This window comes from Solea solea, chromosome 8 (genome assembly GCF_958295425.1).
Source record: "Solea solea chromosome 8, fSolSol10.1, whole genome shotgun sequence".
Lineage (NCBI taxonomy): Eukaryota > Metazoa > Chordata > Actinopteri > Pleuronectiformes > Soleidae > Solea > Solea solea.
Genome location: NC_081141.1, coordinates 18,092,092 through 18,117,939, shown reverse-complemented (window position 1 = coordinate 18,117,939; position 25,848 = coordinate 18,092,092). Strand labels below are relative to the sequence as shown.

The 25,848-nt window shown below is 39.4% G+C and overlaps 1 protein-coding gene across 2 annotated transcripts; it reads left to right on the top strand.

The window, feature by feature from the left end:
• hip1rb (huntingtin interacting protein 1 related b) lies at positions 1-25,562 on the top strand. 2 transcript variants are annotated; one of them, XM_058636586.1, is made up of 32 exons: positions 1-317; positions 8,435-8,498; positions 9,253-9,395; positions 10,281-10,337; positions 10,516-10,596; positions 10,729-10,805; positions 10,982-11,043; positions 12,318-12,458; positions 12,563-12,620; positions 13,520-13,595; positions 13,779-13,946; positions 14,795-14,850; positions 14,963-15,035; positions 15,736-15,919; positions 16,694-16,782; positions 16,871-16,987; positions 17,075-17,176; positions 17,340-17,534; positions 17,826-17,973; positions 18,083-18,169; positions 18,291-18,398; positions 19,175-19,311; positions 19,912-20,022; positions 20,140-20,198; positions 20,286-20,316; positions 20,450-20,512; positions 20,632-20,732; positions 21,570-21,675; positions 22,475-22,598; positions 22,690-22,751; positions 23,775-24,005; positions 24,466-25,562. In XM_058636586.1, exons 1-32 carry the CDS (start codon positions 237-239, stop codon positions 24,472-24,474), a joined length of 3,201 nt encoding a protein of 1,066 aa, XP_058492569.1. In that variant the 5' UTR covers positions 1-236; the 3' UTR covers positions 24,475-25,562. The 2 variants fall into 2 exon arrangements, with proteins under 2 accessions (XP_058492569.1, XP_058492570.1); XM_058636587.1 differs by lacking the exon at positions 1-317 and adding an exon at positions 5,132-5,242.
• The last annotated feature ends 286 nt before the right edge of the window (positions 25,563-25,848 follow it).

Below are 25,848 nucleotides of genomic sequence, written 5' to 3'. Positions count from 1 at the left end.
CGCCGCTGCTGTTCCTCCTTCCGCCGCGGCGCATCCTCAGTGAGACGCAGCCGCAGCTGGAGATGTTGTTGGTGACGCACGGAAGAAGCCGGAGGAGTCCCGACACATGAAGGAGAAACCTGCGCTGATATTTCACCCTTTTCTCTGCCAGTTTTATTATTATTCTTGGAGGAGAGGAGAGGAGAGGAGAGGAGAGTTGTTTTTTTTATTGGACCGGTCTTTGTGTGAACTAGAGGATGAACATTAGCACACGAGTGAAAAGCAGGCGGACCGAGGCGAACCTCGGAGCGGAGAGAGATCATTTTGACAAGCAGCAGGTAAATATTTGAAAAATAAGCAGAGTACGGAGTGTATATGTGTGTGTGTGTGTGTGTGTGTGTGTGAGAGAGAGAGAACCTGCTGCAGTAAGGCCTGCGGTGTGCGTGTGTTTGTGTGTGTGTGTTCACACTGTTAATGCGCGCGCACACACACACAGGCCACGTTCCCACGTTACCAACTTTACTGCGTAATTGAATGATTGAGCAGTGAATTAAAGATGCTTCAGCAGAGTGTCTACTCAATATGAAAGGATGTAGTTTCGCTGTGAACCTATGAAGAAAGAGGACTAGCCTTCATTCATTCATTCATTCATTCATTTATTTATTTATTTAAATAAAGGTACATGTCACTGGTTCAGGTGAACATGTGTGATTTCCCCACAGTTTTCGTGACTGGGAGATCTAAATTTCACCCTTTATCTCGTGTTGAGTGCCATGCATATTCATGCTCACACCATTCATTCCTCAGTGAAGTAAGTGAGTGAGTGTGTGAGTGTGTTGGTGGTATCATGCTGATCTTGTCCTTCTTGTTTGGCCAGCCTTCCTCCCACACTGACATTTCTGCCCCTGGTTTAACAGCCTCCCTTTTGATCTATTTTTAGTTTTTAGTTATCCTTAATTTTGCCAGATAGATCCCATTGGGATATGAGATCTCTTCTTCCAGAGAGTCCTGGTCAACATAGCAGCACAAATAGGTACAGAATATACAAGCTAAAAGGAAGTATTTAAAGGAGAGTACCTCTTAAAAAGGCTCTGTGAAACACTATGTTTCTGTCATGACGGTCCATAAAGCGCCGTTGAAGGTGTTTTAAAGAAGGCAGTGTCTGTAGTGAAACTATGTTTTGCAGCTCATTCCATGTCCATGGTGCACAGAAGGACGAGGAAGCTGTTCATTCTAGGAACATTTTAGGAAATGGATTCTCCTCGGGTGGAAAACAAGAACGTAAACTTTGACATATCTCCTCCGTGGATTAGGACTCGAGAAATGTGACTCAGTCCTGTTTGAGTGTGTGTGCACTGCAGGAATGAAGGTGCCGCTTTCTTCGTTCAACAACAGGTGCTTTGTGGCTCGTTGCTGTTACTTCACTCAGTCATACACCAAGTAAACCATTTCCTGGACTATAAAATCATGGGTTGCTATTCCAAGTGAAGCACACACACACACACACACACACACACACACACACCCCGGTCTGACTGAGGTTGAGTGATTGAACAACCCGTGTGTTCAGACTTCCAGTGCTTTCAGTGTTGTTATCTAAAATGGGCTGAGCTTCTCCTCTGCAGGATGTACATGACTGACTGTTTTATTTGTTTATACGGCACGTGTAGAGAAGGAGGAGTTGAGGGACTCCACCCACATTTTATCTCTCTTCTGCCTCTTTAGACCTCTCAAACGACCACTACTGTGAAGTAGTAGAAGTATCTCTTAAACAATCAAAATACAAGTCTTTTTGTATTTAATATTGCAGCACATTGGTTAGATAGAAAGAAAGAAAGAAAGAAAGAAAGAAAAGGAATTTAACTGAGTTAAGCTCAGATTGGCACCAGCGCTCTCCACAACTAGAGCTTCAACTAACGATTATTTTCTCGATTAATCGAGCAATCGTTTGGTCCATGAAATATCATAAATAATAAATATTGTTGATCAGTGTTTGTCAAACCTGGGAATAATAAGGTTCTCAAATGTGTTGTTTTGTCCACAAACCAAAATGATTCACTTTCAGTGATTTCTTTATCTGGAGCAGAGAAATTAAGAAAATATTCACATTTAAGAAACTGAAACAATCAGAAATCTTGGTTTAATCATGAAAAAAACCAATTAATTGATTATTAAAATAGTTTCTAAGGAACTTTGAGTGTGTGTGTTCCTGAGAGTGAGTTACCAGTGTTTGTATGATTTATGAGTGATGACAGGTAAGGTTTATTTAGGAAATGAATATGTAAATGAATAGAAAACAGTGCTCTTTTTCTTGGAGGTGAACTGTCCCATTTCGTAGAAAATACAATGATGGTTGAACAAATGCAAATTACAAGTACAAGAAGGTGCAGTTTTATAATAGTTTTGAACAATACGTGTATTAATAGGGAGCCACATGGCAGAGTAGTGGGTAGCATGGAGTTTGCATGTTCTCCTCGTGTGTGGTTGTTTGTCTCTATATTTTGTCTCCAAAATCCTTCCTGCATTTAGCCCTGTGTCAGCTGGGTTTGGCTCCAGTGGCCCATGACCCTCAGGTGGAGGATAAAGTGGTAGATAATGAATGAATGAATGAATGAATGAATATAATAGCAGTATAAAGTGAAACTGTAATTCATCACCTTAAACTGGTGTTTCCTGTTCATGTGAGTGACTGAAGCACTGTAGGCAGTGTACAGCCACTGGGGAACATGCAGATTAAGTGGCTGGTATGTGGAATGATCCAAACTCCTGATTGGAACAGAGTTTACTTCATAATTTATTCACTGCATGTGTAGATTCAACTGCTTTCACTGTGTGTACATAGCTGTTGAAATAGATGTCTCTGGTTTGATTTTTGAGTGCGTCTCTATTGGATGAAATTTCCTCAGTTTTGCTAATTCCTCTGCTTGTCAGGTTCTGTCCACTCTCTCCTGAGTTCTCCTTTCTTTATTTTGACCTCGGCACCAAGGTGAAATGTCTCACTGAGTGTATATGTGCGTCCATGTGTGTACTGTGGTGTTTGCTTTCCCTCACTCCTGTTGCCTGAGTGAGTGCCCATGAGAGAGTGATGGGGTGGGGGGGTGGGAACACCAGAGGGTGAACACACCGAGTGAGAGCAGAGACAGATTTAAAAACGTTTAACAGCCTTCCTTTTGTTTTAATTTTTTATATAGCTTCTTTATTTAGCCAGGAAGATGCCATTGAGATACAGGATCTTTTCTTCCTGTGAGTCAAAACTATTTCAGATATAATATAAAACTCAACAGCATATACAAGCAAAAAGGCCATACCAACAAGATCCTTATGCTTAAGTGCCGTGTTTAGTCTTTGGAACTTACTGTATGTCAGTAAACTAAAAAACCTAGAGATATTTTATTCAGATTTTTACCATTTCCTGTCAAACATACATGAAAACACATGTAAATCTGCTCTCTACACTGAACCAAGTGGTCATGATTAGATTTAGAGTCGAGCTCTGTGAGCAGTGACACAAAACAGAGAAGTTCAAGTCTATAACTTGGAAAAAAAAAAAAATCCAGTAGTCTCTACATGATATGGTATCAGTGTTGTAAAATACAAATACTAAAAGATTCACCTATCTGTACTTTACTTTGTTGTTTCTTTTTCTAGCAACTTTTAGTTTTAGTCCACTACATTTCCTCTAACTATCTTTGTTATTCGTTACTACCAAATAATGGTCTGTATTTATATAGAGCTTTTCTAGTCTTGATGAGCTGCTTTACACTATAGTTAGTAGTGTTTCCCAACCCTGGTCCTCAGGGAACACTGCCCTGTTCCAACACACCTGATTCAGATGGTCAGCTCGTCAACAAGCTCTGCAGAAGCCTGGTAACGAGCTGTTCATCTGAATCAGGTGTGTTGGAGCGGGCAACATCTGAAACATGCAGGGCAGTGTTCCCTGAGGACCAGGCTTGGGAAACACTTGGGGTTAAGTGTCTTGCTCAATGACACACATAGACGAGCAGAGCCAGGAATTGAACCCACAACCTTCCAGTTGAAAGACAACTCTCCCTACCACTGATCTGCCATGGCTCAATCCTAATTACCTTTACTTCGAAAACTTAAGTACATTGTATATATGCAAATTACTTGTGATACTTAAGTACAGTAAATGTCATTTACTTTATGACTTTTACTTAAGTAATATTATAAAAAAGTGACTTCAACTTCTACCAGAGTTATTTTCAGGTAAGATGCTTGTACTTTTACCCAAGTGTCCCTTTACTTTGCAAGACTTTGTGTTACATGTTTTATGCTCTGACCTACTTTATTTAAACTGCTCCCTGTAATCATGAACGTCATGTGAATTTCTAACTCAGTTTTTTCAAGTAACAGTTTGTAATTTTGTTGACAATGTTTGGGATTCTACCTCTATAACTTAATTAGACATTAAACTAAGTCATGAGACCCTCTCTAATTGTGCAGTTTCCTGTGATTCATTCACTTCTTAAAAGAGAACAGGACTTTATACCAACATTTGTATCTTATCTTGTGAGTGTTTTTGTTTTGTTTTTGTAGGTGCTGCCACATTTGGCTCAATGTCAGATAAACAGCAGGTGCGTTTTTGAAAGAGGTTTTGTTTGTGTATATACAGTGTACGTTAAAGGGATAGTTCAGGTTTTTAGAGGTGTGCTGCTCTAGCTGGGAACCAGACACTTTGCTTTCACTGAAAACATGGCTGCCAGCTGGGAACCAAGGAAAAACATATGTTAGCTACTTAAGAAATGTCTCGCTTAATAAAATTTACACCTCCTTAAAGGTTCGGTGTGTAAGAATGTGTGACGTCTAACAGTAAGACTGCAGATTGGATTAAATGGAGAACTCCTTTGCTCAACCCTACCTTTTAATAGGTGGAACAAAGAATTACAGTGGCCTTTTTTGTGCGTAGTAAGCTCCCATTTAAACAGGGTCAATGTCGACCTGAACCTGTAGCTTCTGTGATGGTGTTGTGGAGTGTCACTCTGCGGGTAACTGCCCTCAGCTACAGCCAGGTTGAGCTGTGTTGAAGTCTGTGTGTGACCTTGTCGGCCAGATCCCCGGCAACAGACTGTTGAATTAAGCTGATAAGGACCTGCAATAAACGCCTCTCGCCTCAGAGCATTTTGTGCAGTGAGAAGCAGCTCAGGTGTGGTGTTGATACTTTGACTTTGTTCACCGAGCAGAATCCTCTCATGCCAGGATGTCCAGGCACATCGAATCTCTGCTGAAAGGCAGAGATGAAAAGGTAAGCAGAGAGGCCTCAAGGTCGCAGCACGGAGTGTGTATGTGTGTGTATGTGTGTGTGCGGCTACAGTAATGCTAGCTGGCAACAGACCTTATGACAGGACGGGAGGATTAGTCAGGGCTTTCCCTCCCTCTCACTTCTCGTCTCTGCTGTTACGAGGATTTACTGAACCAAATGCTGCACAGTTGGAGTTGTTGGGTAGCCGCACGGTTGACGGGGTCAGCGTGTTTCCAGCGCTCGGACCAAATAGCTCCATGAGTTTGGATTTCCTCTCGGTTACCTTTGACCTTGGCTTTATGGATCTAGTGTATGTGTGTTACTGACTGTGTGACCTTTGTGTGGACTAATGTGAGGCTCGTCAATGAGACTTTGTTTTGTGTGTTGAAGCAGAATGCTATCACCAAAGAATTCAGCTCTAGTGAAATACTCAAAATTCCAGTCCAGAAGTCGAGTCATTGCCATTTAATTGTTTAGTGTATTGATGGTAAAATTTATAGCTGATTATTTTTTGATTTATCTTTAAATGTTTAACTCTGACTTGTCCCTGTTTCCTTAAACTGCAACTGAGAGGTTATCGTTTTTGAACATTTTTCAGTTAATGTATACATTTAAATAATTGTGGAAAATAAGCATTATTTGACTTTGGTATGTAACACAGTCACAGCTGTTGTGATGGTTTTTTTCAGTTTTTTATTGGTGTAATTGGTTTATAACATGGAACAATCAACTTGTATTTGAATTTGCTTCTTTTTTTATGGTGTGTCCAACTGTAATGTCCCATTGTTATGTTTTAAGTTCCCTTAATATAGTCAATATTGAACAGAAACTCATCTTAAAATCCAAAATCAAACTACAATATCTGTCCGAAAATTAGATATTTTCCTCCTCAAATCATACATCACATTGTAACTGGAGTGACACAGAAATCTGCTCCAGTCTCAAAAACCGCAGCGGTGCTGTAATAGCTACTCAAGCATGTGCTTCTTTTGACAGTAAACTGAATGTTGTCTTTGGTCATGTGTCACTCTCAGACTGACAGTCATTCTGAATGTGCGATGAGAGTCTCCCTGCAGCCTCGCTGCTCAGCAGCCATCTGTTGAGGCCTCTGTGCCAGGCTCTGTGTGCCAGAGCGTGGCCCCTATCCAACCCGGTCTTCTATCCCAGCTGTCGGCCTTCCTCCCCAAACAAACCCTGCATTGTCACACAGGCCCCTGTGCAGGCCTACTGCACTCGCCCAGTGTAAACGAGAGACTAGAAATTCTTTTGCGTCAGAAGCCGGGGAGGAGGATGGAGGGAGGGTGGGTTTCTCCTATTAACCAGTGTATCCCTCTCTGAACGCCAGCTTTCACCCACAGTAGTGCCTCTGTGCTTTGTTGTGTGGCCATGTATATTTTGCTGGTTGTGTGTGTGTGTACGTATGTACTTGTATTTGTTACCTCGTCAGGACCAGTAGTCCTCATGGAGACCAAAACCTGGTCCTAGGTAAGCAGAAGCCTTAAATTGTGGTTAGGTTAAGGTCAGGGTTGTGAACTGGTTTATAAAACTTTGTTTAGCCTGTTCAAATAAACAGAAGTCATGCAGTGTCCTCAGAAGATAAGCTGTGCAAACCTGTGTGTGTGTGTGTGTGTGTGTGTGCCTGTGCATGTGTGCGTGTGCATGTGTATGTGTGGTGGGTGGGTTAGTGACTCCGAGGTTTCCAATGTATTAAAAGAGGCTTTTCTATGGTTTTGTGGGATTAGGGGCCTCTGCCACTGATATGTGATTAGGTTTTGAACAAGGATGTGAAAGCGTAAAGAAGCATCATTAAGCTGTTTGTGCAGCTTTTACTACATATCACAATATAAAACCTGTTTGTTGAATCTTATCTCCAGTCTGTAACATTTCGGAGGGTTTATGTGCAGTAATGAAGAATTCTACCCATAATAATAGTTTTGTAATTGTTTGGCTTTTGTCGCCTTAGCATAAGCCTTTTATGTTTACTTGTACTACCATGTTTCTACAGCAGAAGGTTACAACACAAACAAAGAACAGCAACATCCATGATGGCATGCAAAGGCCATCGTAGTTCTCTGATGTGTTTGGGATGAGGGTGGTGAGTGAAGTCATCCTCTGTCTGCAGCCTCAATAAAAGTAGATGTCACTGAATTTGACACACTGGATCTTTAACAGGGGGAGATCATTTGGGAAAGTACATTCAATTTTGTGTAATTTTGTCCAGTAACATTGTTAATGGAACAACGTGAAGATTAGATTCATGATGACCACACTAATCACCTGAGGCTTTTGTTAAATGACAAAGTGCAAACAAATTTTAGTTGGGAAGGGTTCAGAATATCTTGGCTTAGAGCTCTTCAGCAAGTCAATCAAGGAAGAAGAGAGATTCAACCAACACATGGTTGAATGTAACAGGGAAATACAGATAAGTTGTCATATTTCCTTGTGGCAATGACGTTCTGCACATAAAGTTCATTGCAGCAGCTTAATATCCATGGAGGACACAAAGATCCAGAATGTGTGTCTTTGTCTCTCCCTTCCTGCTCTTTGACACTACACTTGTATTACCTGCTGGACAGGTTGCAGAGAGACTTCCTGATGTTCTGTCTCTCCCTGGCGGCTTATTATCAGTGGAATACTTTTATCTGTTTTAGTTATCTGTCATCTTTGACCTAAGCTCCAATAGATAATGACAACATATAGAGCCAAATACAACATGTTTTATTTTTGTTGGTTCCCAGTGATGATTTGTAAGTAGCAGTGTTCAGATCTAGGAGCTATTATCCTGAAATACTGTTTCAGATTAGTTTAGAATTGATCGAAGTTGAGAAGAGAGAGTCGATCTGTGCAACACTGTGTTGTGTAGTGAAACAGTGAGTATGTACGTCTACACACAGCGTGCAGACTCGTCACTTTCATATTCACTGCAGCCTCTTATCATTTTGTTTCCTGGTTTTTATTTAACTTCTCGTGACGTAGTATGTGTTTGTTGAGTCTATTGTAAACAGTGGGTGTGTGCATGTGTGCATGCATTCCTTTTTGTTACCTCTCTGGGACCTTTTTCTGATATAAACACTGACCTTGTCAGGACCAATAGTCCTCATGGGGGAACAAATCCTGGTCCTATGATGCGTGTTTGAGTAAAAGACAAAAGGTACAAGACCTAAGATTAACTCTCTTTTCTCTGTCTTTTTCCAGTTGAGCAGCATCAGCAAAGCTATCAACTCCACTGAGACGCCTGTAAAAGAGAAACATGCACGACGTATCCTTTCACAAAAATGCAAGTCATAACTGAATGTGCTAATGAAATGGTTCTCGAGTTTGGACAGATTTACAGATCGTAAGTTGGTAATATTTCCTGATAGAACTGAACGTTGAGATGGAGTCAAACAATTCAGAAGTGTCACCATGTGGAAAAAAGACAAAATAAATTAATTTCGTTTATATAGAGCCAAATCTCAACATACCTGATCTGAGTGCACTTTATATTATCAACACGCGGTGTCAGTGACTTGTTTAGCAGCACAAACATTTTTTATGTAAAATAGCCTCCTGTTCTTAGGGATGAACTGATATGAAACTCAGTATCGGTCAGATACTGGTCAAAATCACTGGATAGGATATCGGACAACAGATAAAAATTAAAAATTGGCTACTATCCAAAAGTTTATATATATATATATATATAGTCTATATACTATCTATATATATATATATATATATATATATATATATATATATATATAGTATTATATATATATATATAGTCTGTTATATTATGCTTCACTATGCACTGACTGTAAAAATAAATGAAAATAAGCAACAGCATTTTTTGCTAAGACATTTTGTGCCTGTTTATTTCTTCTTTATGCGAGAAGATGTTAGTCGAGAGTTATGTTTGAAAATGACTCGGCACAAAATGTGTTATTTACAGCTTCAAAGTTTTAAAAGGTGTTATTGTTCCATCCCTACGCTGTTCTCTATGATGTCATGTTTCCTTAAGACCAAAACCTCAGGAATCATCCTCGGCACTCACAGGGAGAAGGGAGCCTTCACCTTCTGGTCATACGCCCTTGGCTTTCCTCTGGCCGGCAGCTCCATCCTCAGCTGGAAGTTCTGCCATGTACTACACAAAATCCTGCGGGATGGCCATCACAATGTAAGACACCAAGCCGCTGTCAAAGTTATTATCTTTGTATATATTTATAAATGTTTTTTTAGGCTACCTGAATGCTAATAGCATTCCCCTGCTCCTCCCTTCATCATGAACAGAGAGAACTGTCTCTTTCTGGGGTTCCTGACTAAATTAGATGTTGTGGGATACTGAAAAGGTTTCTCCTAGATTTCATTATCAGAACCCTGAGTTTGAAGCCCATTTACACATGAAATATGACTTTACAAATGCCCCAGAAACAAAACCAGTCAGAGAAAGAAAACACCACCACAATGGAGCCTAGCAAAAATATTATAGCCATTACTATTTAGTATCTGTCACTTTGGTTCCTCATTCAAATTCAACAGCTGTTGAAAGATTTTTACGTTGCTAATAAAATGAAGTAAGTCAAAATAAAGATAACATTGAAAGCTGTCCCAAGTTGTAAAAAGTGAAAAAAACCAAAAAACATTTGTTAATGGCTAAGCTAACAGCTATGCTAATAGATAGAAGATGAATGCATGTGTTACACCAGAAATTTCGCCAAATTCACTGCCATAAATGAAGCAAATTAAGACGAAATGTGCATATTCACCTAGGTCTTGCTTTGCTCATAAAAACCAGTGTGCTTTGCAAATTAATTTGACCCAGGAGGGAATGGCACACAAATAAAAATAACACACTCTTGATTAGTGGTAGCTACTAAACATGTATTTTGACTCAAGGATTCCACTGACTCTGTTTAGGTGTTCAAAACTCAAATGATGCTGTTTTGTGATTTCAACATAAATCTGTGACAATGATTATGGTGTACTCAACGTGATTGTTTCATTCCGTGAATCAAGATTAAAAAGCTATATCAGTTTGACAAGAGTTGTTTTACCTCCACAGGTTCTACAAGACTGCATGAGACATCACAGTTCTGTGGTTGAAGTAGGGAAACTATGGGTGAGTCATTACACATCTTGTATTAAAGCTTTAAAAATAATTTCACATGAATGCAGCTTGTTTGTTATTGGATTTCATATGAAACCATGAAATAAGGGAAAAGAAAGCTTCAATCTCTTGTGTAATATTTTCAACTGATAATTTTTCATTCTTGCTTTTCTGCTGCTGTGGTTTTCAGGGCAACCTCCATGATAGATATGGACAGCTGGTGGCTATGTACTCCAAGATGCTCTGCACAAAAATGGAGTTTCATAATAAGGTAAATGGCATCTTTTGTCGTCGGTTGCACCACACACTGTCACTATGGTGCAAGGAAATAGATGATTTTAAGGAAATGTCACACTGCGAATAGCAACCGACTCTGACTCATCATAAATGTACTATAACGCAGCACGCAGAAATCCCACCGAACCTGGAGGTCACAGACGAGGTCCTGGAGCGCACTGCAGGCACAGACATTAATAATGTGTGAGTTTCCAAAGTATAGCAGAAGTAGCTTTAAATAAATGTTCAGCCTGATACCATAATCATTCATAAGCAATGCTGGTGGCTTACTTTCACAGGATCATATCGTTACTGTTCCTGAATGGGGCTGGCTTTGTTTTGTTTTTTTCCTAACGATGGTATCAACTTCTCTCCTGCAGGTTCCAGCTCACAGTGGAGGTGTTTGATTACATGGATGCAGAACTGAGGGTGGCCGAGACAGGTGAGGGGAAAAAAAAAACTCCCACCATTTACTCTTTTGAAGAGAAGAGAAACCTGAGCTACCTGCAACCTGCTGACATTATCTATTTATGTCCTAGAGCTCAGCTCCTGTAAAGATCAACATACTGATGCTTTTTTCTTTAAAAATTGATTTATTGTCTTGGTCTAGTTTTCCTAAATGCTCCTATGCTTACCTCCTCCCCTGTGTTTTAACAAAAGAGGAAATACCAGCAATTGGAGGACATTAGGCTGATTTCCTTTACTTACAGCTGTAATGGTATGCTTCTCCCAGGCCTGCGGGGTGGAGGCCCTGGATCATATCTCAGCACCACAAACACATTTCACATTGCTTGTTATCTGTGGCTGTTCTCTTTGTGTGTTAGCAGTCTCAGTACTGCTTCAGAGTCACTGTACAAAAATATTCAGTCCATGTGTTTTGTAGAAAGTGTGCACTTTTGGTGCCTCACCAGTTGGCTTCATGCAACAAGAGAGTCAAGTGTGGAAACTAACTCTGGTGCAGTTACTGCACTTTATCAACCAACTGTATCTTAACACTACAGCTACAATGATTCACAGAATCTCTTAACAAAAGAGATGCTCCCTCTCCCTCTCACCACAACAGACTGGTACAGCGTCCTTATCAATGCAGACGATGCCCTGATCCGCCTGTCAATCTCTCACTCCACTCTCCCTCCCCCTTACTCCTAAACAAGATACTTAAACTCCTCCACTCTGGGAAGTGACTCATCGCTGACCTGAAGTGAGCAATCCAGATCATTACAGTATATGTTTGAGAAATGAATCGCACTTTTGTTTTATGCTTGTGTTCTTGAAAACACACACATAAATCTAAAGTAAAAGGCTGCAAAAAGTTCTGCTAGTGACCTCATAAATATCCTGACATCCATCTGTGGGTCCCGACACAGGTTCTGGGAATTGCCAGATTTAGATACGCGCTGTGCTTCTCAATGACACAGCACCTCCAGCACAAATGTTTGCTGCAGAGGTACTTCTGCATGAGATCTCTGGTGAATGTCCAAACTCATGCTTATGTGCAAACACAGCATAAGAATCCACAGCAGGTTAAGTGCCACCCCCACTGTATACAGCAAGAACAGCAACCTGTGGAGAATGTCCGGACCCAAATCTTTGCAAGATCTGATCTGAAAATGGCTTGAGAGAGCCACGTCACTGAGCAAACACTCAACATTAGCGATGATGATGATTTCAGGGATTTTGGGAGCTTCATCTTGTATTTTCTGTCTTTGTCCCCAGTGATCCGACAGCTCAACTCAACCATCGCCATCACCACGCTCACATCTGGCCAGTGTCGCTTGGCTCCACTTATCCAAGTTATCCAGGACTGTAGTCAGCTCTACCACTTCACAGTCAAGCTGCTATTCAAGCTCCATGCCTGTAAGAACAGTTATTACCCAGACAAGATTACGTTTTAATATTAAATACTCTGTGAATGTAGTGATCGTGTATGCTTTGCCTCACAATCTCGTCTTCGATTTTAGGTCTCCCTGCTGATACCCTGCAAGGTCATCGTGAGCGTTTCCATGATCAGTTCCACAGGTACTTTGTCCAAAGCCTCGGGCTACAACTGAATGAGAGCAGTGGTATACTTTCTTAGACTAAAGGAAGGCTGCAACATAATCCTGCCTCACCCAGTCACCACACCATAGCTTTTTGAAATGATGCAAATGTGCACATCATTGCTCCCCACGCCCCACCCTTTGTGGAGAGTCCTTTGGTGTTTCTATCACACAAAGCATTTACATGACATTATTAAAAAGTAAAAATTTAGTTTGAGTCTGACTATACCTGAACTTTTAAAAAACATGCGAGTGAGATACAACAAGTGGATATCACAAAGTACAAATGCATCTTCAGATCCAGTCATTTAAACCACATGCGGAGGTGGTTTGGGGACGCATGTGGCCTCATTATTTTGCATATGTAAACACAAATCCATCCATAGGACACAATAAAGACCTCCTCTTCAGCTGACGTCATCTGTACCACTGCAGTTTCACAATGAACTCAAATTATTTTTACACTTTTGAAGGCATTGTCTTATTCAGCAACAGTGTTAAAGCAGAATTATGCAGGATTGTATACCCCAATTTAACAGCTTCAGAGTCATTGTGATAGTTAAATGTCTTGTTGTGGGGAGGTTGGACACTGTCTCCACTCCCCCTACTGTCTGTTAGCAGAAAACCAACCTTGTAAGATCAGGGCTCCTCACCTGGAGTCCTAAGAATCAAGAGGTCTTGCATGAAACATGAATTGCTTCAATGCCAGGGTTCTCAGACACTATTTTCTAACGTATACAATGTGTGAAGACAAGAAATGCTGAATTTGCTTTATAGGATCTTTAAACACAATAAAACATAACTGGGACAACTGCTGTATGAATACATGAGGTGAGGATGAGGTTGAGCTTAACTTCTTGTTTTGTTTTCCTTCTGCAGCCTTAAGACATTCTTCAACAAAGCTAGAGACATGGTGTACTTCAAGAGGCTGATCCAGGTCCCAAGGCTACCTGATGTAAGAGCACAGTGCTGAGTGACACTCAAATGACTTAATACCCCTACTGTTGTTTACAAACAGGAGTAACTGGATTATTATTTACACAGACGGTGGATGCAGTGTTGAATTTCCTGTACAACGTTACCTACAGTGTTTTTAATAATGTCACCCTGAACACAAGTTGTTCTCCGTGTTTGTCAGTCCCCACCTAACTTCCTGCACGCAGCGTCACTGGCCAAACACGTGAAGCCAGTGGTGCTCATGGCTGATGAGGAACCAGAGCAGGGGGATGATGACGATGACGACCCAGAGCCGCTCATCGAGGTCAGCGATGTCCCAACATCCAGCATGGTGCAGACACAGCCTCAGGTATGACACAGCTGTTACTCACACATGGTTTTTTTTGTATAAAAATCATTCTATGATGTGTTAGTTTTTATTCAGTTTATACATTTTCTATTTATTAATTATCATTGAAGTTTTAATTATTTTGTTTCACTGGCATCACATATTCATTAAACAGGGTTCCCATGGGTATTTGAAATCTTTGAAAGTTTTTGTATTTGACAAAAATCTTTTGGGGAAATCACCATAAATAGACATGGATCATTGAAATGCTTGAATTGTAGTTGAATGTCTCCCTCGTTTGGTACAACGTCACCTACTGTTTCATGTTCCCTGCGTCGCTTGATGTTTCTTTGCCATTGACGTCAAGGAGAGTAACGTTAAACAAGAGAGAGCAAATAACGTGATGTCTGGGAAATGCATATTCTAAGATCTCAGACTCATTAAAGAAAATTACAAAGGCTGACTTGCCAAAGATCCCAAGGACAATCACTTTTCCAGATGCAGAGCGTGCTGCAAATCAATGAAAGTGGACTCCATGGGTGAAGCAGCTCTTACAAGTTGCCCTCCCATCTTAAGCTGTGTCAGCACATTCAGTCCATTTGAGGGAATTGGTCCTGGAAAGTCCTTGAATTTGATGTCAAACAAGGTGTGGGAACCATGGTTATATACAGTGTCTAAGGCCCATGATTGATGATTAATACACAAAAAACACAAACATATTAAGAGGGAGAGAGGGGATAAAAGCCGTGTTTTCATCATTTAGTCCGTATTTGCTCATGTCTTCCTGCACTCTCATATTCTCTCTCTGACAGTTGTGACCATCCCTGTCTTTTATCACAAATATTAATTTATTTTTTATTTTCTCTCAGCAAGTGGACATATTTGATCAGGCATTTGGACCACCCAGTGGAACCTTTGATGATAGGTGAGCATGGGTGTTTTTTTCATTGCATACAGCATCTATAAAGAGGATTTATTGTTCTCAGCACTCAGTCTGTGTCAGCTCACTGTGACGGAAGGTTTTTCTTTTGCGACAGGGATCTTCAGATCGAGAGCCTCAAACGTGACCTGGAGTTGTTAAGAGCAGAGCTGGAGAAGGTCAAAGCGGAGGTGAGAAGGACCTTTGGTACTGAATAATCTGAAGAATTGAATAGAATAGAATGCCGTTGTTGTCATTGTGTGAGAACAATGAAATTTACTGTGCAGCTCCTTTTGAAACATTCACACATTTGTCCTGCATTTTTAACTTCATCTACAATTATGAGCTAGATATACATATGCGATAAAAGACATAAGAGAGGAAAACAACTGTGAAAAAAACAAATGAATAAAATGTTAGCTACCAAAATTACTGAATTGTATGTGCATAAGACAGTGGATGTTTCAGAATTATTTTACTACCATAATTATTGCCCAGTAACAAATATTATTGCGCTTGAGAACAGAAATATTGCACTTTGAGATAGAATAAGAATAACTGCACTTGTTGTTATTGTTGAGGCAATGGGTCGCTTCTGTGCGTATGAGACATTATTGGACATTATTATCTGTGAGAAAGGAATGTGGTCATGTGTTGGGCGGATGCAAATACTGTCCTGCTATGTGGAATGTGGCAAGTAGCCTGTGAATGAGGAGACACTGCTGTGTCCGGTTGAGATTCATAGATAAAATTCCACCTGGCAGACGTGAAGTAAATGGAAATGAAAAGTCAGAGTTGGCCTCAATCAAGAGTCAAGCTTGTCTGCATACATAAACATTATCAGTGGTGTGTTTCCTGAAGTGCACACTTGTCTTTTGTCATGTTCCACAGGCTCACCGTTACATCACGCAGCTCAAGTCCCAAATTAATAGTTTGGAGGCAGAGCTGGAGGAACAACGTGCCCAGAAACAAAGAGCTCTCGTGGAAAATGAGCAGCTGCGCATGGAGCTGGAGGCCATGCGTCGCAGAAATTTGGAGCATGACAGCTTACAAACCACATTCTTTGAGGCAGAGCGTAAGATATTCACTTTTACACCGATGCACACAAATGGCGACAAAGACTATGTTCACCTTATCAGCTACATTGTTAAAATCTGATCAACTACACATCAGACTTTTTATTCCAAGTACAACCTGAGAAAACATTGATCTCTTGAAGTAACACCATTATCACCAACGTTGAAATACAGTGGTGCAAATACAGTAGGCCGAGCAAAGTCAGCTACAGACTTTTCACAGGGGACAGATTTATTCCCAATAAGATAATTTGCTCTCTCATCATCCTTCTCTATCTCGCATATACTCCACACACTGGTATAGTGACATTAAATTAAGATGGAGCAAGAGATAAGGTGTACTCTCATTATTATTATTTTATTTGTTAATTATTTCATTTTCTACACACTCCGGTCAAACTTCCTCAGCTCTGCTCCGATCACATATATACGGTAGAACAGTATTTCTGATTTTCCTCCAAGTACCACCAGAGGAAGCGTGTGTACACTTTGCATGCATCTCCAATAACAACAGGAAATGCTGCATTTGTCAAACCTCTCTGTATCAAAGCGGGGGATATGTAAGACGAGATCAAATGTTGATGGAGGACAGCAATGCTCAGTGCATAAGCACACGCAAAAAAAATGTTTCTCATGTTTCATGGCAAATTTATGTCTAATCTAGGACCATGTACTGAAGTGACATAAATTGAAAATCAGGATTGAAGATGGGTTTTCTGTGTCCACACAACCAATCTGTGAGATGACACTGTTGTCTTCTCTTGTTTGTGCAGAGCGAGCCATGGCCACTGAGCAACGGTACAATAAGCTGAAGGAGAAGCACACAGAGCTGGTGGCCAGTCATGCTGAACTACTACGAAAGGTACGGACTGCAGACCAGATCAGAGACGCTTGTTTCAGCACCTTTTTAGAGTGTGTGGGTGACAGTAAATGTGTTGATGTGCTGACAGAGTGCAGACACTGTGAGGATGCTGTCCGCAACCCAGCAAACCCAGGAGGAGGTGGAGAGGACCAAACACCAGCTGTCATTTGAAATGGATCGGATAAAACAGGAAGCCGACATGAGGGTTAGTGGGTTAGCGTTGTTTTGCTTCATACACATGGGTGTCTCGTGCTGCTGTTAAATATCTCTAATGTTTTCATCGTCACTGTAGCTGGAAGAGCAGAAGTTTGGGATGGAAAAGCTGAAGAGGGAGCTGGAGGAGAAGATGGCGGAAGTGATGCGCATGAAGGCGAATATGCAGACCAGCGAGATGGTGAGTGTCACCAGTGTTCAGCAAATTCACCACCATTTAGTTTTCACAGTTGTGATCAGGCTCGAGGCATGATGAACATAGTCTCTCCCTCTGACACTCGCCGCCATCTGCCTTTGCTGGCTTCACTCACTGTCCTCTCCATCTCCCTCCCTCTGTTTTCCAGTCAAAAGAGCAAATGAACAGCTCGATGACGGCTCTGCAGGCCGAGAAGGAGCGTCTGATGCGATCTGTGAGTGAGAAGGAGTCGGAGCTGTCTTCGCTACGGCAGTCTGCGCAGCTGCAACAGACGTCACTTCAGCAGGAGCGAGAGAAGAGCAGCAGGGAGCTGGGAGAGCTGCAGGGCAAACTGCAGGAGAAGGTCAGTCAGGACGGCAGAGAAAAGCAGACTCCTGTCACAGAGTCCTGTGTTCAGCTTTTAGGCCTGTCTCACTCAGAGAATCTCAGGCATTATTGAATGTAAAATCTAACTGAAATTCAAAGTTCCACAGCATAACTTCTCCTGATTTTTGTTGCTGATGATGATATTATTCTGACTTTGGTCATGGTAAAGACATTATGTGACATTTGTATGGTAATGCATATGTGTGTAAATATAAATCTCTCACCTTCAACAATTGTATGAAATGTTGTGTTTCTTGTGTCACTGCAGGTGAGTCATGAGGGCCAGCTGAAGCAGAAGCTTCTGGACGAGCAGTTTGCTCTGCTGCAGGGTACCATCACAGAAGCTGAGAACATAATCCAAGATGCTGTCGCCAAGTTGGACGATCCCTCACATATACGCTGCACGAGCTCTCCAGGTCACACTCCTGCTCTCTTACATCAAAACATACATCAACGGTTTGTTGCTGTTTGAAAGATTTATTTATTCATTTATTTTTCAATATCCTGTTTGTCCTCTAAACACAGATTATCTCATAAGTCGGGCGGAAGCTGCACTGGGCTCTGTCGACAAAGTAAAGAAGGGCCATGCTGATTATCTACGTAACATGGGGGGTAAGACGTCTCTGTCTGAATCCGCTTGATCCTGCTGAACTCATAACACTGTGCAGTTGTTCTGTTGTGAAATGTTATGAAATGTGTAGACTGGTCTCTTACTGTATTATCTCCTAACCAGATGCTGGAGGTCTGCTGAGGGCTCTGACCCAGTTCTCCCACTTGACTGCGGATACCATCATCAACGGCAGTGCTACCGCACACATGGCCCCCACTGACCATGCTGACCGTAAGCAATATCGGATTACATATTAACAGAAGTATATATCAACCAGATGTTTTGTTTGTTTGTTTATTTATTTATTTATTTATTTATTTGTTTGTTTTTTTATTTCTGTTCTTATTTAAGGCCTTGGTCATACTTTCAGCTTATACATGTGTGCAGAGGTCTGCTAGCGTTTGTTTGATGTAAATTCTACGAGGTCATATGTAGAGTCCACATGGACCATACACGGCAACACTGCATGCTCCCTCTGTGGCGCCATGTTAGTTTGGTCAAAAGCAGTAACGGAGACGACCGTAACCATGGACACATGCTTAAATGACATGTACAGCTCAGCACTCTGAAGGTCTTTGCACACTGAAAAGTGCACCCTCCCATGCACATCAAGCATGAGGCGAAGAAACAAATAAGTTATGAGGAAAGGGGGAAAAAAATCACATCAGAGTCCAGATCAGGATTCACACGCACACACTCGTCGCACAAATGTCGGTAAAACTATTCTGAAGCTTGATTTACACACACCATCTCACTGAAGCATAATTGCACGGAAAAAACACGTCCGGTGTGCAAAGGCCTTAAGACTACAATGACTTACAATGAGACGAATCACCACTCCTGTGATGTAATGTGTGCACATGCGTGAAACACTAGACTGATGCAGACCCTCGTTTAAAGTATGAACCGTGCACATATACGCACATGAAACACTTTGAAGCACTCCAGGAACGACTTATTAACAGTCACTGGCTGATGGTTGATCTGAGCTCTTTTACGCCCTGTAGAACTGACAGAGAATTGCAAAGGATGTGCCACTCAGAGTTTGCAGTACCTGAGGGAACTGAAGTCTAAGACCACTCTGCAAAGGGCAGACCCAGCCGCTGTTCGTGTCATTATTCAAAAGATCCTGTATTTGGGCCAGGTAAGGAAAAAAAATTGCTATGCAACGTCTTAGATTTGTTCTTTAAGGATATAATTATTTCTCCATTTCTTTATTTAAATACAATCAGGAAATGTAGAAAATATGTATGCAGTATTAAAAAACGAGATTTTTCTCCAGAAAAAAGCTTCCTCAGGCTCAATTGTCATGTGTTTAGTTAGATTTTTGTCTATTACACCTACATGCTTGAGCATTACATACACATGATGCACAAGTTTAACTTATTAGAAGTTTGCTTGTGTAGCCGGTGTAGATTTATGCGGCTTGTATTGTGAAGACTTGGCCACATGAGGAAAATCTTTGGAGGCACTTTCCGTTTATTCCTGACTGAATGTGAAAACATAGGAAAATGTGCCCTCTATAAACTACCTAAACATACCTAAAACATACCTATGGTGTGTCAATATGAGCTAGAATATGAGCTCACGTCTCTTAAAGTATACAGCAGCAGAAGTTAGGATTTCAATGATACAATCATCCAGACTTAATACAGCATAATACATTCGTATTAAGTTTCCGTTTTTGGCATTTTAGGTCATTTTCACTATCATTCAATTGTGTTTGTCTTTGTCATTCTCCCAGGAGCTGCGGCCAAAAGGCATGGACGTCCGTCAGGAAGAGTTGGGAGATCTGGTCGATAAAGAAATGGCTGCAACGTCAGCAGCTATTGAGGAGGCGGTTCGCAGAATTGATGTAATTATTATAAATCTTGGTTTAAAAGGTGTTATGCTGATACGACTGTATGTACATTGAATGGTTTTGAAATATTCTACTGAAGTTGATGATGTTCTCGTCTGGTTTTGTTCTTAGGAAATGATGAATCAGGCACGAAAGGACACAACAGGAATAAAACTGGAGGTTAACGAAAGGTTTGTCCATTTTTGTTCATGATGTCTTTATACCTTTATATCTCTGTCTACCACTTATAAATAACTGTCACTTTCACTCTTTTACAGAATCCTCAACAGCTGCACAGACCTGATGATGGTACACTAGTTCCATGTCTTTGTACTGATAGTAAAGACTACACTCAAAACCTAACATACTATGAGGTTTCTATCTATTTTAAAATGAATAATAAACAACTGGTTTCTTTCTTTTATCCGTCTCTCTTTCTTAGGCCATTCGTATGCTGATCATTGCATCTACAGATCTACAAAAGGAGATTGTTGAGGGCGGGCGGGTGAGTCTCACTGTTATTTTTTGTTTTTTGTGTTTTTTTAGTTCATCAACAGCTTTTGTTTGTGAAATCAAAGTGAGTCATTCTGTTCAGCTAACAGTGCTGATGTTGTGCTTCATTAGGGTGCAGCCTCCATTAAGGAATTCTACGCCAAAAACTCCCGCTGGACTGAGGGACTCATCTCTGCTGCCAAAGCTGTGGGTTGGGGGGCGACCGAGATGGTGTAAGTCCTTCAGTTTATTCAACCCAGAGCATTTAGGCTGCTTTTTTCCATTACTATATTAAAACTCTTATACAGAGGCTATAAGAATGTGCAAGATGGAGTGTCTTATGTCATTTTTTTTCAGCACAACCTATAGGCAATCTGATGATTTTTTTTTTTTAATTTTCACCAACTATATAAAAACACCTGAGCAAAAGGTACTCGGTTTTTTTAAAATCGGATTTAATTTCTGAAATTTGGAAATGCATCACAGTTCAAAGTTCATGAGGCTTATTCTAAAAAATGTAAAAATTAAAGAAAAACTGTCTATTTTGTGACTTCTGCACAATGATTACCACTCCCATGTTTTAAAAAAAATGCAAGATGAAATGAATCATAACTTTGACTCAGCAACACACAAGAAAAAGAAAAAATGCAATTTGTAAAGTCTGAAGATGTGACCTATAAATACACCCACCCCCAGGATTTCCATATAAGGAGTTGTGTATTATTCCCACAGCAATTTATCAAGGGTGCGCCTTACATTTAGTTAATCTCACTTTGTATCTACTTATTACAAACAATCTATTACTAACCTCCTTTACAACTATGAAATTAAATAATTGATTACTTTGAAAAGATACTTTATTATTACTGCAAAGTAAATATGTTGATATAAAATTCAAAATAGTCTGTACTGATTGTCTGTACAAAGACTCAACAACAGCAGACTAAAGTTTCAGTCCCTTCTATCCCTGAAATCTTCAGTGAAATATTTCACATGACAAATTTAGACATAGTAATGGCATATATAACACAGTTAATATACACAAATAACTTTTCCTCTCTTCCTTACAGAGAGTCTGCTGATAAGGTGGTGCTGCACACAGGAAAATATGAGGAGCTTATCGTGTGCTCTCATGAGATCGCCGCAAGCACGGCACAGCTGGTCGCTGCCTCAAAGGTAAAGGGTCTAATTTCTAATGAAAACACAGTAGTAACTGGAGAAAGAACAAACCCGCCACCAGTTTCCCAAAGTGTCAGTAAAAGTTTATTATACTTTTATTGGCAAATCAGTTGTCGGGTATAAAACGGTAAAGAAACTTAAGTCAGAAATCAACAGTAAACCAACATCAATACTAAAATGTATCACATTAGAAATAAATATTGAACATGATAACAAAAATAGTCGACATATTGACTGAAAGATTCATAAAACTATGAAATGAAATAACTACCAATAAAATTGGATGTTAAAAAAATAATAATAATTAGGCAAAAACTACATGAGTAAATAAGATAATACAATAATGCCAATAATATATATATTTATGCACACGTGCATACATATACACATGTACATAAAGAACATTTTAATTAAAACAAACTATGTGGGAGGATGATGAGTACCCAAATCCATTCTTTACTTTTTGAGTTGTGCTGCAAAAAAAGTGCAGCAAAAAATAACAACTTCCTTCATGAGATGAATTATTTTACAACTGTAGAAATATACTATGCTGCATTACATGTGTGTTCAATGTTAAAAAGTCAAATATTACACTTTTCTTAAAGGAGAAGCACTGAAAACAAATTAAATAGATTGCATGTATTTATGCAGCAGCTTGCTTTGCTCTTGTGGCACACCTCAGAATCACAGTTCCTGCTACAGGACCACAGTCTAGTTTTCCCTCTTACCACGTTTGTTGGTTTAGTATCTAAACTGTGTCATCTGCTCAGACTCATGGACTCCGCTCTGCTCTCAGGTGAAGGCAGACCGCAGCAGTAAGAGGCTGACAATCCTGCAGCAGGCGTCTCGCCGCGTAAATGAAATGGCAGCTAACGTGGTGGGTTCAACAAGAACGGGCCTGGAGCACCTGGAGGAAAAAGGTTTGTCTGGTTTGATTTATGCTCAAGACCATGACTCTGATGAGCATTTTAGGAGAATTGTGTTTTATCCACTTTTACTATTCGTGTACAGATACCATGGACTTCTCTGGCCTGTCCCTCATCAAGTTGAAAAGAGAAGAAATGGAATCCCAGGTAACTTTCTTTCAAACAAACTCTTCACTTTTTCCTAGAGGTTTTACTTTAAATTGTTATATTTGTGTATATAGCAAATTTAAACAACAAGAGTTGAGCCAAAGAGGCAAGTAATTCATATAAAATCAAGTAAAATAGCACATTAGTTATAGTGACATGAAATCAGGTGCTCTTTAATGCAAATCCTATACAATGCGCCAGGCATCATAAAAATAATTGTACATTGTATTTTGTAATTCATTTAAAAAAACAACATACAAATGAGTTTCCTGATCATTGAGCAGACAAATAAATCTAAATCCAATGACCTAAGAGTTTTTTTTTTTTTTTTTTTTTTTTTTACACAGTAATGGTCACAGACAGTCAGAGGTGTTAATAAATAGCTCCATAAATGTAAAGGTGGACCATATGCACAAATATAATTTTAATATCCTCACAACCTCAGAGCAGCATATATATATATATATATATATATATATATATATATATATATATATATATATATATATATATATATATATATATATATATATATATATATATATATACACATATAGTTATCATGCAGTCCCATGCTAACTATAGATATTTAAATTGTAAGAACCCACAATTCATCCAAAAAGGCTGGTATAATTTTGAAATGATTGTTTCCATGAATGAACTGCACTGCATTTTGAATTTAAAGGCTGTAATACTAATAAACTACACCATAATAAACAAGCAACATACAATAGCTCTATATGGTGCAATGACATTTTTAGAAATAAATGTCATCAACTCTATCTCACAAGGTCAACAATTAAAATAAAATATCAGAATCCACATTTATATTCGGATCACCACCAAAAATCATATCATTTCTTCCTTGGTAGAATAATGTACTGTATGTATTTATTTATTTTTTCATGTATTTATTTATACATTAATTAAAATCCACCCTTATACTTTTTGAGCTATGCTCCTCGGAGTGAATAAAGCAACATCAGTTTTACTTGTAAATAACCATTTGCATATTTCCCTCAGGTGAAGGTCCTGGAATTAGAGAGTAAGTTGGAGAACGAGCGCCTGCGTCTGGGCGAGCTGAGGAAGAAGCACTATGACCTGGCTGGCGTTCCTCAGGAGCAGGTTTCTCAGGGGAACGGCGAAATCTCCTCACCTTCCCATCCTGGGTCTATGTCGCCGAAACCTTCCAAACCTGCTCTCATGAAGAAACCTACATTGGCTCAGAAACCCAACATCCTACCCAAAAATCCAGTAAGAACCGTGCAGTGAAGCCGTTCAGCTGAACAAATGTATTAGAATATACCACACAGTGCCACACCTGTCCTTAATTAACAACATTGGTAATTATCAAAATCATGTTTTATGTTTCTGCAATACACAAGTATGTAGAAGCTCTTTAACCAACATTTTATATATATCTATATACACACACACACACACACACATATATATATATATATATATATATATATATATATATATATATATATATATATATATATATATATATATATATACAAAGAGTTAAAATGGGTTTTAGGATAAGAAGGTGAATTCAGTTTTTGTCAAATAAATAACAATAACATATTTAGTCAAAACAAGTTGTTGAAAGATTTCTAAAATATTGATGTTGTTTTTATAACAGGTATTCTAATAAATGTATGTATTATTTACAATATATGTAAATCTAACCCGTCTTCTTGTTTTGCAGTTTCAGTAAAAGCCTGAGCAGAAGATGAGACTGCTCCTACTGCTGGATGTTTGGATTAACCAGAGAAAGATTGCCTTTTTGTGAACCTTTTCAAGTTCCTGTTGCCTCCTGACAATCCTCCTCCTCCTACATCTTACTTTTCGTTTTGTTTTCTTTTGAGGTTTTTTGTTTTTCTTTTTGCCAAAATGGACCAGAAGCCTGATTTATGACCTTGATGTCAGTTGCTGTCTTATCTCTTTTTTTTTAAAAAACAAAAAACACATGCCATCCTGGCAGAACCCTTTTTATTTTAGTACTAGGCATCAAGAACAAAAAAAAAGGTTCCTATTATACTTTAATGCTGTGTAAAATAAACAAATATTTTAGATGATTAAGCCCTGACAGTTTTTAGAATCACAAATTGACAGCATCGCTCCTACTGTCAACGGTTTGTTTTGATCATGCTTTGGACAGGACAACCTGTTTTGCACACTACTTTGGACGTTTGTTACAGAGCACATCACGTTTGTATTTGTTATTTATGTTGTGGTGGGTGGTCCCCGGGTTATTGCACTGTTCATGTTGCAAAAACTTTGACATACCTCTGACTTTGCCTTCATGCTGGACAGTGTTCCTCTAATGTGCAAAACTGCTTTCTTTTGTCCGCACTGCAGGATTGTCTCCGAGGCCTTGAAATGTACTGCACTAAAGGAAGTAAGACAAATACCTGAAAAGTAATTTTTAAGTATATCTACACTCATCTCTTGAATGTCCCTTCATAAGAGAACCTGGATATTGGATTAAAGCGTATAAATAGGCTTTAGTTCTTGCACACAAATGAGATGTTGGTGTCCCTAATTGGCAATAGCTTCTTTTAAGATGAATATGAAGATTTGGGCTTTGGTGATGAAGGTGTTTTATGTCCACTTTGCCTTTGGGAACTTTTCTTACAGGGTCATAAAATGCGTCTGTATGTTCTGTTTGTTTCCTCTGTATGAAATGTCTTTATACACTCAGATCTCTTAATATATTTTAGTAAAGATAATGGTGGTTTCTCCTTGTAAGAAGTGTAAATGTGAAACAAATGAACAATAAATGTTTGATTTAGTGTTTCCTTATGTTACTGTGTCTTGTTTTAATATTATGAAGTTTTTTCAGATCATCAGAATTTGATTTTTTAGAAATAACGATATGCAATCACACAAAATGGGTTGTTTGCATTTAAAAACAGTTTAGACTAAATTTCTAGATCGTGGGTGATCATGAATATTTCACTTAAATTCCATAAACGCTGAGAAATTGAGCAAAGGTACCCTTATTTGACATAAACGTCAGACTTCACCAAGTACAAAAAAGAAGTACCTGTGCATATTTTACTCTCTGGCTCCATTATAATAAAGAACT